At 36.4% G+C, this 19,917-nt stretch overlaps 1 protein-coding gene across 1 annotated transcript in view; it reads right to left on the bottom strand.

The window, feature by feature from the left end:
* Positions 1 to 19,917, bottom strand: part of DNAH6 (dynein axonemal heavy chain 6) — a 233,817-nt gene that overhangs the window by 174,323 nt on the left and 39,577 nt on the right. The window contains exons 6-14 of the mRNA XM_025994437.2: positions 19,484 to 19,618; positions 19,273 to 19,393; positions 16,598 to 16,715; positions 15,011 to 15,179; positions 12,681 to 12,797; positions 10,958 to 11,158; positions 8,067 to 8,187; positions 4,589 to 4,740; positions 3,586 to 3,738 (exon numbers count right to left, since the gene is read on the bottom strand). Coding sequence (XP_025850222.2) covers positions 3,586 to 3,738; positions 4,589 to 4,740; positions 8,067 to 8,187; positions 10,958 to 11,158; positions 12,681 to 12,797; positions 15,011 to 15,179; positions 16,598 to 16,715; positions 19,273 to 19,393; positions 19,484 to 19,618 — 1,287 coding nt within the window. The remainder of the gene's footprint in view (positions 1 to 3,585; positions 3,739 to 4,588; positions 4,741 to 8,066; positions 8,188 to 10,957; positions 11,159 to 12,680; positions 12,798 to 15,010; positions 15,180 to 16,597; positions 16,716 to 19,272; positions 19,394 to 19,483; positions 19,619 to 19,917) is intronic.

The raw sequence follows: 19,917 nt of genomic DNA, 5'->3' as shown, positions 1-19,917 counted from the left end.
GAACCAACAGCGCAAAATTGGGACCTGAGGAATCTGGCTCAGTCTGCTTTCTCTCTGAATATGGGAAGAGTTAGGCTTAGGTATTGGCAGAGGCCATTTCCTTCCATGTGGAAACAAAGCACATCCTTGACATGAGAAGAGAACTGCAGAGAAGCTTTTAGAGAAATGATTTTCAATCTTTAGCTTTGAAACTACAATCAACCTCGGAAAACTTGTGAAAACACAGATTGTTGAGCCCCTTGAGCCCCTCCCTGGAGTTTCTGATTCAGAAGATCTGGGGTGGAACCCAAGAATATACATTTCTGGAGTCCCCTGGTGATATGGATGTTGCCAGTCCAGGCCCACCCTTTCAGAACCAGTGTTCTAGAGAGGAGCAGAGATGAGAGATGGAAAAATAGCTTCCCTTCCTTTTTTTAAAACTACGATGATCTAATCCCTAGATTCTGTCCTCTTTAAAGTCTAGACTCTATGCATGCCTTTGGATTCCAGAAGATAACCCTGCAACACTAGAATAATCTCATCTTTCTAAGCTAACTATGTGAGTTTTGTACCTTTCAACCCAAAGTTGAACATCTTAACATCTTCGACAAGTAATAAATAGAACTAAGTACTAAGTATCTGTACATGAAGATCTGTTCATTTTCCTGTTTCCTGTACTTGGAGTGAGCCTAGGTCCATGTTTCTCTGAGGGAATCTTGGTTTACATTTATTATCCTGACACAGTGATTAATAGTGCCTCTGTCACTCTCAAAATTGGCCTGGTTGGATAATGATTACATGGCCTGGCCCACTTCTACTGGTTAATGATACCACTGTCACCCTGCTCACTATAGAAAGAGATCCAAGAGTAATCTTAGACTTCTCTTGTTCCCAAATTCAGTTGCCCGCTTAGTCCTTTCAGTTCTACTAACTTAACTAACTAGAATTCATTCCTTCTCTCCTATCCTTGAAAATACTGCTTTAGCCACAGTTCATTAGCTCTCTCTGCCAAACACCCTTTCTCCACAGCATGCCAACTGCCATATCCTACTCTTGTCATTCTGCCTCAGGCATTTGCACACAGATTCCCCTCTCCCTGAATCCTACCTGAATAGATATATTTTAGGACATAGCTTGAATACCCCATCTTCCACAGAGCTTTCTGTTATTCATAGCCAAGAATGACCACAACCTCCCCACATCCTGCAGTCCTACCACAGTATCTTATACCTATAAATATATTAGATAATAGTTGTCTGCTTTCATTATGGACTCTGAGCTCCTTGCAGGCAGGTTTACTCATTATTGTAACCCTTGCATCCTGCAAGTGGGGGTTCACTACATTGTCTGAATGAACAGATGAGGTTCCAAAGAAAAGCTGTGTGGAGAACATCTCCCTAAGGGAAACTGCTTCCCCAGCACAACACTCAGAAATTCACAGACAACCTCATGGAGATGGGATACACTCTGGGTCTTCTGCAAAGCAATCAACTCTCCTGTTCTGCAACTATAGGGTAAGAGCAATCTACTCTCTGCAACGTGATCCTACCTTCCTGTCACAGTTTATATAATAGCATGGGGTAGAGAGGCTGAATGCATTCATGAGACATTTAGAATTAACATTGGGAGAGACAGCATCTCTCTCTTGGTGGTTGGTTAGCTTGCAGCATGTAACTTGAGAGCTGCTGCTGGTCATATTTGCTGCTGTGGAATGAAGCAGCAGAAGCAGACTGTCTTTAGAGGGAGGAGTAGAGTAGATCTTCAGGGAGATGCACAAAGGATGATGGAGAGGAAAAACTACCTGGGTTTCCCACAGCCTTGTCATTCCTGGCTCTGGTAAGTTCCTAAGCCTACTTACCTTTTTGATGAAGGGGTGGGGTTCCTTGAAAAACTACCGGATCCTTAAATAAGGTACCTATTTGGCCTAAGCTAGCTCAAGTGAGCTTTAGTTATTTGTCCAAAGTGCCTTAATGACTACACATAATAATAGACACTTGGCATCTCTAGACTCCTGGGATAATGTATACAGAAACCTGAGGGAAAACCACAATCATCTGCCCTTTAGTGAAGGTGCCATTTCTTGAAATGGGAAACCAGATTGTTACATTTAAGTTAGTGAATCACTAGGTTATACATCAGAAACTAACGTAACATTGTGTGTTAACTCTACTTCAATAAAAAAATAAATGTCAAAAATGGTTGCTTTTATAGGCACATGAAATAGCCTTTACTGTTAATTCTGTTAATACTATAGAACAGACTACCCAGTGGTTAATGACTTATTTTACTCAGTTTGTATTTTTTATTTGTGATACATCTTCAGTTTCCAGTTATTTAAGAGAATAACTTACCTCTATTTCTTTTTTTTTTTTAATTTTTTTTTTTGTATTTATTTATGATAGTCACACAGAGAGAGAGAGAGAGGCAGAGACACAGGCAGAGGGAGAAGCAGGCTCCATGCACCGGGAGCCCGATGTGGGATTCGATCCCGGGTCTCCAGGATCGCGCCCTGGGCCAAAGGCAGGCGCCAAACCGCTGCGCCACGCAGGGATCCCAACTTACCTCTATTTCAAATGCCAATTAGTATGAATAAAGCTTATGAAAAATTGACAATTGAAATTAAATGCTAGGTTGCCTGCCACAGGGAAGAAGACACTGAGGGGAGGAAACCAAGTTTCTAAGAGAAGGAAATAAGGGAGACAAAAGAGTATGTGTGTGTGTGTGTGTGTGTGTGTGTGTGTATCAGAGAGAGAGAGAGAGAGCATGAGTATTGACCCTGTCACCTGTGTCACTTGAGGCTCCATGTCTACTGTTCTCTCCCAACTGCCTCCACTACATTTAAGCTAGTTGATATGGGTTTCTTTTCCTAATGGTGAGGATCCTATCTATTATGCAGATATGGGTTAAGGGTCAAGACTTCCATTACAATTCCATGATCACTGATCACAAATAAGAACCGCAATAAAGGGGATCCTAGGTGGCTCAGCGGCTTGGCACCTGCCTTTGGCCCAGGGTGTGATCCTGGAGTCCCGGGATCAAGTCCCGCATCGGGCTCCCAGCTTAGAGCCTGCTTCTCCCTCCTCCTGTGTCTCTGCCTCTCTCTCTCTCTCTATGTCTATCAGAAAGAAAGAAAGAAAGAAAGAAAGAAAGAAAGAAAGAAAGAAAGAAAGAATCTTTAAAAGAAAAAAAAAAGAACCGCAATAAATTGTGGTTGAGAGCATTGGTTTTGCAGTTAGAGACAGAAATTTAAATTCTACAAGTTTTATGATCTACCACAAGTTTTATGATCTTGGGCAATATAATCTTTTACAGTCCCTGTTTCCTCATCTGCAAAATGAGAATGAAAACTATATATGCTTAAGTTTTGTGAGGATTAAAAATGTAACATATATAAAAATTTTAGTACAATTCCTGACTAGTAGTAAGAGTTTCATCAATGTTAGCTCCTGTTATTGCTGTGATACAGGACATTCACTTACACTGTCTGAAAGTGTTTCTAATATTTTAACAACTGTTTATTGACCTTCAGTCCCTCAATTTCTCTTTATTTGTCTTCTGTATCTACCACAAAGTCAGGAATACTGAATTATATGAAAATCAACTCACCCTTTCCTGAATTTCATCAAGAAATACTAAGCTGTTAACATATTCTATGGTGGTAGTTGGAACAAATTCAAGTTTATACTCTGCATCTTGTGCCTCAGAGATAATGGCATCCACTTTTTTCTTGCTTTGACGAGGAAGCATATAATTTAGCACCTAGGAAAGAAAAAGAAAATGTGAATAATAACTATTTAAATATTATTAAATATTTTCATTTTATTAAATATTTCAAATAAATTCTAGTTGATTGCTAAATCAGCAATATTGGCTCTGTCTTCTGTCATCTACATTAGAGATCAGCAGAGGTTTTCTGTAAGGACCAGATAGTAAATATTTTTGATTTGCAGGACATGGTGTCTGTCACAATTACTCAACTCTGCCCTTGGAATGAGAAAGCAACCATAGGTAATACAAAAGCAAATTGTCATGGTTGTAAGTACAAAACAGGTGGCAGACTCACTCTGTAGGGCTGTAGTTTGCCAATCCCTGCTTTATACCATTGCCTCACTGGGGGTATTAGAATATTATAGGTATACTCTGGGTCCGAAGGAAGACATGAAAGTTATTGCAGGATCAAGACAAATTTCCTCAGCTCTACCACTCACCAAAATGTAATCAGATCTTTAGAGACAGTTTGAGAGCAGGAAATAATGTCCTAAACTTGATCTCAGTGTCCTAAATCAACTAGTGTTCCCACTAGAACACTGTGTTGCTATAGTGGTGTCTCTTTTGCAGGAAGCCTTGAAATGTTCCAACAAAGCAAAATGGAATAGGAATAAGAGACTAGTCTGAAGCCTGCAAGTCCCCACCCTTCCCACAACTGAAGGCTGATTATGTTTGGGACAGAAAGAATATGGGACTTTTCTTAGAAATTAAGGCTACCCAGTAGATTATGTTAATTTTAAATATTTGCACTACTACAAAATAAAGAGCGTGTCTGCAGTACAAAAATTATAAAATAATTATAGAGACTATAATTAAGATTTTTTTCCTAGTTCATAGTTACCTCCAAGCATCGCAAAGGTGATGGAATCAATTTTTCCTTTAGTAGCTTTGTATCAATGAGCAGCAATCCTACATTTCTGGTAGGTCTCAGAGCTACTGCATCTTTGTGCTGTCTGTGATATTTTTCCAGTTGTTCTCTAAAAAACTCGACATCTACAAAAAATAATCATATAGAACAGAGAATATATTAAACTTTAAAGGATCATGTTGAAATATATTAAAAATCATTGTATTAATAAATTTACAGATGTATTTATAATGCTATTTCCTAATGCAGAATACCTTGAATAACTTCAAAATGTTAATTCATAGTGCTTTGTATTTTATTCTTGTATTAAAGAAAATAATATGCAATAATGTAAACATGTTTTCTGGCTCCTACTAAGAGAAGGCAGATGAAAATAATTTGTAATTGTATTAGAGGATCTAGTCTGGAATGGACTGAATTTTAGAATGAAGTTGAAGTTCAGCTTAATGGAAGGGTTCTTCTGCATGACACCTCCATATAACACATTTTGAAGATATTAATAACAAAAGTTTAAAACACAGGAGATCAAGCATAGCTGAAGTCATCTCCATTCGTCTTTCTAACACCTCTCTGCCAGCCCTGCTCCCACATCATAGCTGAGGCCTTTGTCGACCTGCATGTGCCATATGCAGCCATTGCATTTTGATAATCTTCTATTTTAATTTTCTCCCTTTTCCAACCTACCTGGAACCAGTAGAAGCCTGATTACCTTTGAATACATTTGTATCATACTGTTGGTCAAAAACAGCTCTAATACACATAGAATACTAAACTACTCTGCTTGCTTTTTAAAATCCTATACCCTCTGGGTCTGTAAAAATTTAGCTAACTTTGGGGTACCTGGGCAGCTCAGTTGGTTAAGCATCTGAATCTTGATTTCAGCTCGGGTCATGATCTCAGGGTCATGAGATCAAGCCCCACATTGGGTTCTGCACTTAGCATGGAGTCTGCTTGAGATTCTCTCTCTGTCTCACCCTTTTCTTTCCTTCCCTCTAAAGTAAATAAGTAAATCTTTAAAAAACAAATTTAGCTAACTTTATTTCAAGTACTTCCTCCACAGATTGATTTCCTTACTGCTCCCTGTTCTCTCCCTATAGCCCTCCTCCACCATCCCAAAAAGAAAAGACTGTTGATGCTTGTCTTTATGTCATCTCCTTTCCTGAATATAAGGGGAAGTTTGACATAGTATAAAAGAACAAAGTGTTAGAAAACCTAAGCTCAAGTCTTTAACCCATTTTTTACTTTCGGTAAGTCACTTAATCTTTCTGAGCTTCAGTTTCCTCATAATACAAAAAGGGTCAACAATTATCTATCTTACTTCAGAAAGTTTAGATCTATGTATTTTTAAGAACTGACAAAATGAGGATATCAAATCATCTGAGAAGTCCTCTGGTAAGGAAACTTGTATAATGTTTTTTTGGCCTAGTATTTTCTAAGCTTATTTGAACAGAGTCTTTTTTCATGGTATCATGTAACTATCCTTCAGAATAGTGGACCAAGCACTAGAAATAGAGTAGATCTAGAAATGATCCATATGGAAAAGGAGAGATAACTCCTCCTAAAATCATAAGATTTTTAAAAAGTGAAGGAAGTATTATTAGAGTACTATTAGACTCCATTTGGAGAGACAACACATGAATAATGGGTACACCAGAAGAAGAGAAGAAGGAGGTAGAAAGATTATTTAAAGAAATAATATCTGTAAACTTCTCAAACCTGGGAAATAGCTAGACATACAAGTCCATATATCATCTTACTATTTCAATACAAACAGATCTCTCTGAGACACATTAATCTGAGTCTGTCAAAAGTCAATAATAAAGAAATAATCTTAAAAGCAGCCAAAGAAAGTAACCTACAAAGGAACATCCATTAGACTATGTACAGATTTCTCAGCAGAATCTCTATAGGCTGGGAGAGAACAGAATGATGTGTTCAAAGTATTGAAAGATAAAAATTGCTAGCCAAGAGTACCCTATCTAGCAAAGTCATCCCTCAGATATAAAGGAGAAATAAAGACTCCCAGACAAACAAAAGTTAAGGGAGTTCATCACCATTAGACCTCCCTTATAACAAATGTTGAGAGGAGCTTTTCTACCTGAAATGAAAAGATAAAAATATACTAAACTTTGTGTAAGGTGATAAATAGAATCACAAAATTGTAACTCTATTTTAGAAAAGGGTGCTAACAATTATAACATAAAGATTAAAGGAAAATAGCATTAAAAATAACTATAGCTACTATGATTTGGTAACAAACTCACAGCATAAAAAGGGATCATTTGTGGCTATACAAATGGAGGAAAAGAAAAGAATCTATGTAGGCAAATGAAGATAAACTACTATAAGCAGAAAAAGGACTATTTTATCTATTAGACATTTTATATAACCTTACAATAACCATCAATAACCATGAAACAAAAATCTAGAGCAAAGACACACGCACAAGGAGAAACTGACCAAATCATCATAGAAAACCACCAACCTAAAAAGGTAAATAGAAATACAAAGTAACAGAGAGAGAGAGAGATAGAGAGAGAGAGAGAGAGAGAGAGGAAGAGAGAGAAAAGAGAGATATAAAACAACAAGAAAACAACAACAAAAAAAGTGGCAGTAGTAAGTCTTCATATATCAGTGATCATCCTAAATGTAAATGGATTGAACTCACCCATCAAAAGCCACAGAGTGGCTGGCTGGGTTAAAACACAAGACCCAACTATATGCTGCCTTCATAAGACTCATCTCAGCTCCAGAAACATAAACTCAAACTGAAGAGATGGAAAACGATACAAGCAAGTAGTAACCAAAAGAAAGTGGATGTACCCATTCTTATAACAGGCAAAATAGACTTCAAGCCAAAAATCATAGTGAGAAACAAAGACCATTATGTAATGATAAAGGGGTCAATAGATCAAGAAGATATAACAATCATTAATACATATGCTCCCAATATCTGAGCACTGAAATGTATTAAGAAAATACTAACAGATCTTAAGAGAGAAATAGACAGGAATACAATAATAATAGAGGACTTTAATACCCCACTATCAGCAGTAGATAGATAATCCAGACAGAAAATCAACAAGATAAAATGGAATTGAATAACACTTTAGAATAAATAGACTTAACAGACATATATAGAAATTCCATTCAACAGCAGAATATACATTCTTCTCAAGTATGCATGTGACATTCTCCAGGATAAATCATACGACAGGCCACAAAACAAACTTTAGGAAATTTAAGAAGATCAAAACCACAGCAACTATAAGGATGTAGAGAGTAGTTCTACAGAATACAACCCAGAAATGAATAAACTTTTGCCTTTCACCAGGCCAACTCTTTTGGGTCACCATTTCTTTCACTACATACCAAAAAACAGAAACCTAGAATACTATAAACCTCAATATTTGTTTCCAAAATAATTAGTAAGGACAAATGGAAAACTTACCAGGTTCTTCAAGTTTAAGAGCTTGTAAATCAAGACTTTCATTTTCCTTGAAGAATATCTGGAACCTTTCAAACGTAGCTACATATAATTGGGCAGATTCAAATGCTGCCTGTATGGTTTCCTAAATATTATAAATAAACAGACAAATAAAGCTATATTTTTTCTGAGCAGAATTCAATTCAATATAATTAAACAACAAACATGAATGCCTTTTCTGTGTCCAACACTATGCTTTAACCAAAGGATACATCAGTGAGGGAAGATACCATCCTTGATGTCAAAGAGCAGTTAATGGATTCTCTTATGAAATTTAAAAAAAACCCACATCTTCAAATCTGACTCTTGAAGAACTGTTCCTTATGATTAAAAGGAAGCATATTTATATTTTTAAAAATCTTAAACAATTTCTCAATCTTTGTCCTTCATGACTTATATTTTTGGAGTATCTCATTTGTGTGTGTGTGTCCATATGTGTTTTACACCCTCTAGTGCTTAGATTTAGTTATATATTTTTTATAGTAAAACCACAGAAATGATGTATGTTCTCAGTGCACCATGGCAGGAGGCACATAACATCAATTTGTCTCATTACCAGTGATGTTAACATGTTAGTTAATTTGGTGTCTATCAGGCTTCATCACGGCAAACTTATTATTTTTCCTTTTGAAATCAATAAATATCTTATGTAGACATGCTTTGAGACAAAAGTCCTGTTTTTCATTATAACTTTTAATTTTTTTTATTTATTTATGATAGTCACAGAGAGAGAGAGAGAGGCAGAGACACAGGCAGAGGAAGAAGCAGGCTCCATGCACCAGGAGCCCGACGTGGGATTCGATCCCGGGTCTCCAGGATTGGGCCCTGGGCCAAAGGCAGGCGCTAAACTGCTGCGCCACCCAGGGATCCCTCATTATAACTTTTAAATTCTCATTTTAAGATGCACTAGAGATTCTTGACTGTTTCTAGGATAGCCAACATGGTGATTTTTCTTTACATTTTCCTTCTACATTTATTAGTTGACATTCTGTTGTAAGGGAAAGCTTTCCCTTCTCTTTCAAGTCATTCCTTCATTCACAATATGGACAAATATGCTTTCATTTTATTCAAGAGTTTATGATACTTTTATAATCAGCATTTACTTCAATGGTCAATTTGTCCCTAGGAGATCCTTCCATGGCCTTGATACTTGAAAGACTATCCTGAATAGATAAAAATTCTTGATTCACCCTTTCTTCCCTTCAGTTTCATTAAGAAATGCTATTTCATTACTGTCTTGCTTTATACATTGTTTTAGAGAGGCCTCACACTGGTCTAATTCTCTTACTTTGTAACGTATTTGATCTTTGTGCTTTGAGACCTGGAAGAATTTTTCTTTAGCTTTAAAAGCTAATAGTTTTAGGACGCCTGGGTGGCTCAGCAGTTAAGCGTCTGCCTTTGGCTAAGGGCATGATCCTGGAGTCCTGGAATCAAGTCCCGCATTGGGCTTCCTGCGAGGAGCCTGCTTCTCCCTGCCTATGTCTCTGCCTCTGTGTGTGTGTGTGTGTGTGTGTGTGTGTGTGTGGGTATGTGTCATGAATAAATAAATAAAATCTTTTTTTTAAAATAAAATCTTTAAAACAAAACTAAACCAAAAGCTAATAGTTTTAAGAGGATGTAGTCAGACTTGATTGTCCTGGGTCAATTTCCCAAGGTACTCTGTAGGCCCTTTCAATATATACATTCAGGTTTTTTTTTTTCCTTGGACTATACTTATAAATGTTTCTTCCACCCTGTTTTGTTTTTCCCCTTCATAGACTCCAATTAAATGTATATTATTTCTTCTTTGCTTGTCTCTATTCCAATTATTTTCTCTCTGACCCTTCTACTTGTATTTCTAGCTTATTTTCATTCTCTTGGTTGTTTTTCTGTCTTTTTTCTATTCTCATTTTTCCTATCATTCTCCTATGATAATTATTAAATTTTTTGGAAGATTTTATTTATTTTATTCATGAGAGACACACAGAGAGAAACAGAGACATAAGCAGAGGGAAAGGAGGCTCCTTACAGGGATCCCAATGCAGGACTGGATCTCAGGATCCCAGGATCACACCCTGAGACAAAGGCAGATGCTCAACTGCTGAGCCATCCAGGCGTGCCTGGTAAGTATTAAATTTTTACTTGAGTTTATTTTCCCTTGGTCACCATGTAATTTCATCTTCATTTCTGAGATGATTTTGTCTTTTTATTTCCCATTTCTATCTTTTTCAATTGTTGATTCAATGTAATTTTATATATATTCAAATGCTTGTTTGAGGATATTTACTTTAGTTGGTAGTATAGCTTCTGTTTGAAGGTTGTTTGGGAGAGAAAGGAAAGAGTATTCATCAGGTCTTTTAATCTTCACTTTCTGTTTTCTCCTTATAGTAGTTTTGCATGAATTTAATATATCTTCATTTCTTTAGCTTGTGGATTTGAAGTGATTTATAATTCAAGGGTATTCAATTCCATCAGTGTAGTAATGTACAGATTATTTTATTTAAATTTTTGGCAGTGGGGAAAAAGTTGGGTGTACTTTGGGTTTTTTGGTCCTCTTTTGTCTTACAGGACCTTAGTTTTTACCAATTGTTTCATTTCTCCTACACTATCCCACGTTTAAATAATGCTTCTTCTTTCTTCTTAACCTTATCTTCTCCCCTGGGGAGTGAGAGAGTGATGCAATCTCAGATAACCTGTACTCTAAATCCTTTCCTGTAGTCAGTGCTCTGATCTACTAGGACTTTAAAAAAAGATATCACTTTATCATTTAGAAATTAAGTAGCATTCAGTTTAAATATAAGAAAGGAAGAAAGTTTATTACTCAATTTCTTAAAAACTGAGAATATTATAAAATAGTTGTACAAAAATAAATGTACCTTTATTTGAAGGGTAATTGTGTGAAAATTCTTATCATCATCAAATACTGCTGATAGGCTTGGACCAGATCCACAAGTTTTTTCTTCAAGTTTGTTGTTAATGTAAGGTCTGGTAAAAGCATCAAAATATGTATCAGGTACAAGATTAGGAACTGATAGCACAGTGTTTTGAAAATGATTAATTGCTCCTGAAATACCATCCTGTTAAACAGAAAAACAAACATAAATATAAATATGTATGGTTATATTTATGAATAATTTTGAATTTTTTGAAATGCTAAAATAAATAACTCATTCAACCATGACAAATACTGTGTTGATTCTGAGTTCATACAAATCATATGAAGGACATGTGTCTTCTGACCAATAAGGGACCTAAGGGCCCAGTGCCTCTGTATGGGAGCTTCTGAGTGAGGCCTCAACCATAGGGAACTCAGCAGTCCACTTGTCCTTATAAATATCTTAAAACAACCTATCTGGATAAATTACAGAATCATAGACTACCGGAATTGGAAGCAACCTTAAAACTTATCTGTGTTCTCATTTTACAGATGCACCTTACAGATGTATAAATTGAACTCTAGAGTGGTAAGTGGTTTCCCCAAGGTCATATAGCCCATTAACTGTAAAGACAAGATTAGTATCTAGAGATTCTGATTACTAGTGCTTTTGTGCCATGTATAACAGGAAATATAGACTCTGACTGGTTTATTAACTATACATGTACACAAATGAAGAGGGCAGAATTCTAAAATGGCCCCCAAGATTCTCTCCCTCCGGTGTAAAAGCCCTGTATAATCCCTTCTTCTTGACTATGGAGGGAAGGAGGGCTTCTGAATATGATGGGATGCCACTCCTGTGATTAGGTTACATTATACAAAAAGTTAAAGGAATTTTGCAGATATAATTAAGGTCCCAAATCAACTGACTCTGAGTTAATAAAAAAAGGTATATCCTAGGTATACCTGACTGAATCAAGTGAAAACCCTTAAAAGAGGGATTGGGCCCTTTCCAAAGGAGATTTTCCAACTGGTCTTAAAGAAGCAAATATCCATATTGTAAACTACTTATAGAGTCAGCCACACGGTAAAGAACTATAGGTGGTTTCTAGTATCTAAGGGTGGTCCCCTGATGACATCTCTCAAGAAAACAGGAACTTCAGTCCTATACCTCTACCTATACAACTTGAGGAAACTTAGAAGCAGATCCTTTTCTAGTCAAGCCTCTAAAGAGACCTCATCATAGCCAATACCTGAATGGCAGCCTGGAGAAACTTTGAAGCAGAAGATGAACTATGCAGTGCCTAGACTTCTGACCTACAGAAACTGTGAGATAACACATGGTTGTGGTTTTAAGCTGCCATATTTGTGGTAATTTGTTACATAGCAATAGATAATTAAAATATTTTCATGGATGTGGCATACCAAAAAGATTTCAAAAACTATACTTACTATAATCAATTCTAAATTTTGTATAGCATATATTCTCTTAATGGTGTACCTTACCAAGCTCCTAGTCTGTCTCAAGTTAAACAAAATGTGCTAAACTTTTCGATAGTTTTTATGTAGACATAATGCTGTGCATAGAACAGTACTTTCTCTTTTCCTTCTGATCATTTTGGAGGAGTGACAACAGCAAGCCTGCCAATCACTTGACAGTAAAACAGTTGCTTCATTTCCCAAAAAGGTACTTATTGGTGGATGCTATATGGAGAAACACACACCAGAAAGTCTTCCAAAGAAGGCTCGAAGAGTAATGACTGGACTGTCAAAATCAGTTCTGTGAGAAACATGGGGATGAGAGACTCATCTTCTTCCTGTTTTTCCCCTGCAGTGGCCCCCTGAAATGAGCACATTTTTGGTGTTATAAAGATGTAAGCTTCAAGGTATAAGATAAAAGATGTCTGGATACAAGAGGCATGTAAACTGAAGCTTATACAATTAATTGATCTCATAATGTTGGCTTGTCTTTCAATGAATATTACCATAGAAATTAAAAAATGAAGGCAAACATTGAAGGATTACACAGTAGTGTAAAACTTCTCCCCTTATAAAAAAAACCATTAACAAAATGGAAAGGCAAACAACAAGCTGGAAAAATATATCAATGGTGTATATAGAGCATAGAAGATTGGTAATATTTAAATAGAAAATACTTTATATATTCAACAGAAATGTATATTAATAATACAATAATTAATACATAAATAGATATATACTAAAATAGAAATGTACTTACATAGAAAAATGGGCAAAGGGCATAATTTGACATATCTTAAAAGGAATATACAAGTGATCAATCTCTTCCTTGTTCTCATTTTTGAGATATTTTGCTCAGTAACAACATTTATTGATATTTACTGTGTGCCAGGCAGTGCTAAGTATTCACATACCCACACCAACCATATGAAGCAGGTATCATTATTATGGCATGAGAAAAAGAACATCTGGAAAAGGTAAGACATTTCATCCAGGACACACTGGTTATTAGGTGACAGACCAGTACTCAAACCCAGGTCTTCCTGATCACCAGACCTATGCTCTTTTCACTGGAGTGCCAATTAAAGGAATGTAACAATTAAAAGCAGTGATGCACTACTTTACAACCATCAGACTGACCTCAATGAAAGTGAATGATAATATCTAGTGTGCATGTGTTCATTCTCAAACATTGTTAGGAAGATTGTAAATCAACACAAAATTTTCTGGAAAGTTAATGCATCAGAATCAAAAGCATATTTCTGACCCAAAAATTCCACATCTAGGAATTTCTTCTAAGGAGGAGAAATCAGAGATGTGTAAAAAATTCATGGACAAGGATGTTCTTTGCTTATTTGGAGTAATAAGAAGCACAGATGTCTATTTATTTGGAGTATGAGAAAGTCATCAACAATAGAAAATTATTTAGAAGATGTACAGTAGTTATATTTCTTTGTGAGAATATTATATGGAAAAATACATATTGTCTTGGCAGATTTTTCACAATACATTGCTAAGTAGGAAAAGCATGTGTTAAAGCAGTAAGTATGATACCTTTCTTCCCCTTGGAAACCAGTTATCTTTGGATAGCAGAGATCTTTTTCTTTGTATATTTCTATGTTCTTCCAATTTTCTTCACTTGGCATATATTACTTTTATAATTAGAAAATAAATGTGATTTTCAAAATGTAATAGAATTTAGAAAAGGGATCAATTGAGACTGAGGGAAGAAAGTAATAAAAAGGAGTATGCAACTAAAATTGAACTTTTGGAGAAAAGAGAAACTATAGCAAAGAGCATGTAGTCTTGAAATGTCATAGCTGGATTTCCTGGGGAGGCAGTTGACAAGTACAGGTATGAAGCTTGAGGAAACCAGGCACACATGTTTAGCTATGTTTTTAGGTATCTGGCATGAAGCTATTATCTGGGATGGAGGTAGGGCAAACCTTATTGGGAAATGGATATGGATGATATGATTTCTCTCTTAGCTATGCTAGAATGCAAAGAGTTGTAGTACTTCATCTTGAATGTCTCAAATTACGCTGCCCTAAGATCAACATCCTCCCAAGAGGTTATCCACTCACAGCACAAAGGTTTTGCTTCCATAATTTGCTTCTTCTCACCTCTAAACCATTGGTTATCTTTCATTTATACCACCTTTCCTGATTCCCTCTGCCAGTTCATGCCCATGACAACCCTCAAACCATAAGCTTCTTGGGCCCAAGAATCCTGTCTATGCTTTTCATCACTATATACTCCACACCCAACACAGGGATTGGTATGTAGTAGGCACTTAAGAAACATTTGTCCTATGTCCACATGAATAGCCTTTAGCCAATTCCTATAAGACAGCACCAACAGTGGATGCTTTCATCTATTATGAGATACTTGTTGATATGGTGATTTTCATTCCACCATTTCAAGTGTATATGGTAAGATCTGATTATCCTGTGAAATCTTCTAAGCATTTCTGCTACTTTTCAAGTACACAGAAAATAACATAATTCATAGTACATAGTAAGCACTCACCAATAAATGCTGACCTATGAATTTTCTTAATTTTGTTTGAATATACCTTTTTCTCAGTGACTTCAGGCTTCTCTTCAGTAATCCATTTCTGAATGACATCTGCCGAAGGTGTTCGTTTTAGCTTGTCAGTAAGATAATTCAAAAGAGAGTTAGCAGAATTTACTGTTAGGACGTGCATTGTGTTCTCAATTAGATAGTCATTTAGACGGATAAAGCTTGAAAAGAAAAAAAATACAGCTTCAGTTTTCTATGTTCACTACTATGAAAGTTACACTAAACCAAATATTCAAATTTTTAAATATCATAATTTCTCTTGGAATTTTTACTTATGTTATAATAACAGATTTATTGTACATAGGAGTTATTCTTGGACATTCTTCATTTTCAAGCACAAATATATAGCATCAATTTAGCTGGGTGTTCTAACTATTCAAAAGGAAATTTGACAAGCTATATGGGTGGTATGGGAAGTGCACCCAGCTCATCTAACCAAAAGGGCCATAAGATATTTTAAAGATGCTTTAAAAATGAAGTCAGAAAATATACAACATCTGTAACTCACATTCTAATGGTACGGGTGTGAAATCTTCACTATTGAATAAATGTTTGATAGCAACTGCTAACTCAGAGATGCAAATTTTATGTTTCTACTCAACTGACAGTCAAGGGGCCTCTGTTACCTGTACTATGGACAGTGGTCTCTTGCTTCATTGACCTCTGTTGTGACACAAACATTATTATCATATTATATCATATATAAACTAGTACGCAGTTAAGATTTACTGAATTTACAGCTGTCAAAGTTGGACTAAGGGAGCTGGCACTGCTAACAATAACAGTGTTTTATAGTGCCATACAAAACTTTTCAGATAATGTTTGGTGATTTTGTTTGCAAGTTATTTGTAATGGTGAGGTTTTGGAATGGTGTGAAATCCAAACTCTGAAACAATGTCAAGATCCAGGTGAGGCCCTGGAAGGAAGGCTTTCCACCCTTATCTCCCAGGTGCAAAACTCACCTTAGGGAGAGAGTGGAATTTTATGGGGCAATGCAGCTACATGTAGTTCTTTAGTGACCAATAGAGGTAGTGGGCTCTCCAGGTGCTCTGGAGGAGGTCCACAAATCTCTATGTACCTGACTTCTCCTTATCACAGCCTGCTCCATGCTCCAAGCTGGGCTAGAGGGAAACAAAGCCTTAAAGGTCTAAGAGGAGCACTCAGCCTTGGGCATGTCTTCCAGTCTCCACCAGCTCGCCACTCCCAGTGGCTGCTCTGCTGGGTGGCAATGGGATGGGAGCGTTTCTGGGCATGTAGTCAGGTTATCATATCACCCCAAAATCTCTCAACACTATTAGTGAATCCTGTGATGAAGGCTTTACTTTTTTTTGGTAAAATATTTTATTTATTTATTCATGAGGGACAGAGAGAGGCAGAGACATAGACAGATGGAGAAGCAGGCTCCCTGAGAGAAGCCTGATGTGGAACTCGATCCCAGGACCCCAGAGTCATGCCCTGAGCTGAAGGCAGATGCTCAACCACTGAGCCACCCAACTGCCCCTGAAGGCTTTAATTTTTAATGAAACTCAAGAAAGGTGGATGCTCTAATTTTTCTTGAGAAAGAAAAATAATCATTTACCATGTTAGCCTCATGCAATGATGCCTTTTGCTGGCTTGCTCAGTGTATGTCATTTTGTCCGAGTCTGCATAAGCAGGCAAATCAATGAGACTTCCACCATCTTGCATTTTATGATAATCTAAGGAAAATAGAAGATATGACATCAAGAATTTTTCGATAAAAATTCCATTTCTTTCAATATGGATTAAAGGATAAGTAAACTCTTTTTTTGTGGTTGAATAATATTCCATTGTAGACATAGACCACATTTTCTTTATTGATTTATCTATCGCTAGATGCTTGGGCTGCTTCCATAATTTGGTTATTGTAAATAATGCTGCAATAAACATAAGGGAGCATATATCCCTTCATATTGGTGTTTTCACATTCTTTGGGTAAATACCCAGTAGTGTAATTACTGGATTGTAGGGTAGTTCTATTTTTAATTTTTTGAGGGACCTCCAGACACAGTTTGGCACAGTGGCTATACCAGTTTGCATTCCCAACAATAATGCATGAGGGTTCCTTTTTCCCCACATCTTCACCTACACTTGTTTCTTGAGTTTTTTATTTTAGTCATTCTGGAAGGTATGAGGTAAAAATCTCATTGTGGTTTTGATTTACATTTCCCTGACGATGCTAAATGAAATAAATCAGTCAAAGAAAGACAAATATCATGATTTCACTCACAGGTGGAATTTAAGAAACAAAATAAATGAACAAAGGGGAAAAAAGAGACTAAAAAACATTCTTAATTATAGAGAACAGAGAGTTACAGGGAGAAATGAGTGGAGGAATGGGGGAAACAGGTAAAGGGGATGAAGAGAACACTTCTCATGATGAGGACTGAGTAATGCTTAGAATTGTTAGATCACTATATTGTATACCTATATTGTATAATAACGTTGGTTGATTACATTGGCATTAAAATGTAAAAAAAGATAAGTAAAATTAAAAAACAACAAAATTCTTGGTTAATGAGATATTTTAAACTCTAAAAAACAGCCCAGTTATCGAAAAGAATTCCACATCAAAGGTTTCAACTGAACAAAAGACTGTAAATGGTTCATTAACATTCCTCTGTACTGGTAGGTTGAACATACCTTTAAGCAAAGAGGCCCTGATTTCTCTTTAAAATGATTATGAAATAAAGGTTCTGTAATCAGCTTAAGATATTATATAGAAGTAGTGGTAATGCATGCAGAAAAATGAAACTAGACCACTCTCTTTCACCATACACAAAGATAAACTCAAAATGGATGAAAGATCTAAATGTGAGACAAAATTCCATCAAAATCCTAGAGGAGAACACAGGCAACACCCTTTTTTAAGTCAGTAACTTCTTACAAGATACATCCACGAAGGCAAAAGAAACAGAAGCAAAAATGAAACTATTGGGACTTCATCAAGATAAGAAGCTTTTGCACAATAAAGGATACAGTCAACAAAACTAAAAGACAACCTACAGAATGGGAGAAGATATTTGCAAATGACCTATCAGATAAAGGGCTAGTTTCCAAGATCTATAAAGAACTTATTAAACTCAACAGCAAAGAAACAAACAATCCAATCATGAAATGGGCAAAAGACATGAACAGAAACCTCACAGAGGAAGACCCAGACATGGCCAACAAGCACATGAGAAAATGCTCCGCATCACTGGCCATCAGGGAAATACAAATCAAAACCACAATGAGATACCACCTCACACCAGTGAGAATGAGGAAAATTAACAAGGCAGGAAACAACAAATGTTGGAGAGGATGCAGAGAAAAGGGAAACCTCTTGCACTGTTGGTGGGAATGTGAACTGGTGCAGCCACTCTGGAAAACTGTGTGAAGGTTCCTCAAAGAGTTAAAAACAGATCTGCCCTACAACCCAGCAATTGCACTGCTGGGGATTTACCCCAAAGATACAGATGCAATGAAACGCTGGGACACCTAGACCCCGATGTTTCTATCAGCAATGTCCACAATAGCCAAACAGTGGAAGGAGCCTCGGTGTCCACCAAAAGATGAATGGATAAAGAAGATGTGGTTTATGTATACAATGGAATATTACTCAGCCATTAGAAATGACAAATACCCACCATTTGCTTCGACGTGGATGGAACTGGAGGGTATTATGCTGAGTGAAATAAGTCAATCGGAGAAGGACAAACATTATATGTTCTCATTCATTTGGGGAATATAAATAATAGTGAAAGGGAATAGAGGGGAAGGGAGAAGAAATGGGTAGGAAATATCAGAAAGGGAGACAGAACATGGAAGACTCCTAACTCTGGGAAATGAACTAGGGGTGGTGGAAGGGGAGGAGGGAGGGGCGGTGGGGGTGACTGGGTGGCGGGCACTTAGGGTGGCACTTGACAGGATGAGCACTGGGTGTTATTCTGTATGTTGACAAATTGAACACCAATAAAAAATAAATTTATTATTACAAAAATAAATAAATAAAATAAAAATAGTGTCAAGGAACCCTCCCCCAAAAAAGAAGTAGTGGTAATGGAAGGAAGATGCAATATTTACTGTTTTTCCCCTCCTCTACAATATGTACTGAATTTATAATGTATCAAGCAGACATTCAGAAAAACTAAAAAGTAGGATCATAATTTAAACCTAAGACAAGTAGAATAAAAAAGAGTTAATTTTTTAGAAAGCCATGACTTCTTATCTATCACAGTATTTTCCCCTGCATACCCTCAACAGGTTTGTGTAGACAGTCATCAGGAATGAATCCTGCGGCACGAAGAGCAACACGACAAGCCTTCCTGACCACATCTTTTGCCTCATTTCGAAATTCTTCTAGGCGCTCTACCACCTAGATAGACATTGATGAACAAGTATTAGTAATAGTAAAGTTGCAACAATAGAAAAGCTAAATCTTAAAACTATAGACAAAACTCCTTACCTCTTCTAACCGTATGACTTGTGCAACTTTAAATTCTTGCAGGGTGTAGGTATGACATTTTTCAATATGACAAAGTCCCATAAAACTCAAGTGATAGCATAATTCATTTATTTTAAGAAGAGCTGGTTGCAGATGCTGCAGGAAAATAAAAATCTGTCATTGTTTAGCTTTAAAAATCCCTATCTTTTGAAAGAATAAAAATATTTGGAAAGGAAGAATGGCTATTAAGGGAAATAAGCAGCTCTATATGTTCACTGTAGATACAATTCCAAAGTGCATACATTAAACAGGAACACTTCTGAAATTTTTTCTAAAAGTATTTAAAAAAAAATTCAATTAGCCAACATACAGTACATCATTAGTTTCAGATATAGTTTTCAATAATTCATCAGTTGCATATAACACCCAGTGCTTATCACATTACCTGCCCTCCT

The sequence above is a fragment of the Vulpes vulpes genome, chromosome 8, assembly GCF_048418805.1.
Source record: "Vulpes vulpes isolate BD-2025 chromosome 8, VulVul3, whole genome shotgun sequence".
Lineage (NCBI taxonomy): Eukaryota > Metazoa > Chordata > Mammalia > Carnivora > Canidae > Vulpes > Vulpes vulpes.
Note: the sequence above shows the minus strand (reverse complement) of the source record. Positions and strands in the feature narration are given on the sequence as shown.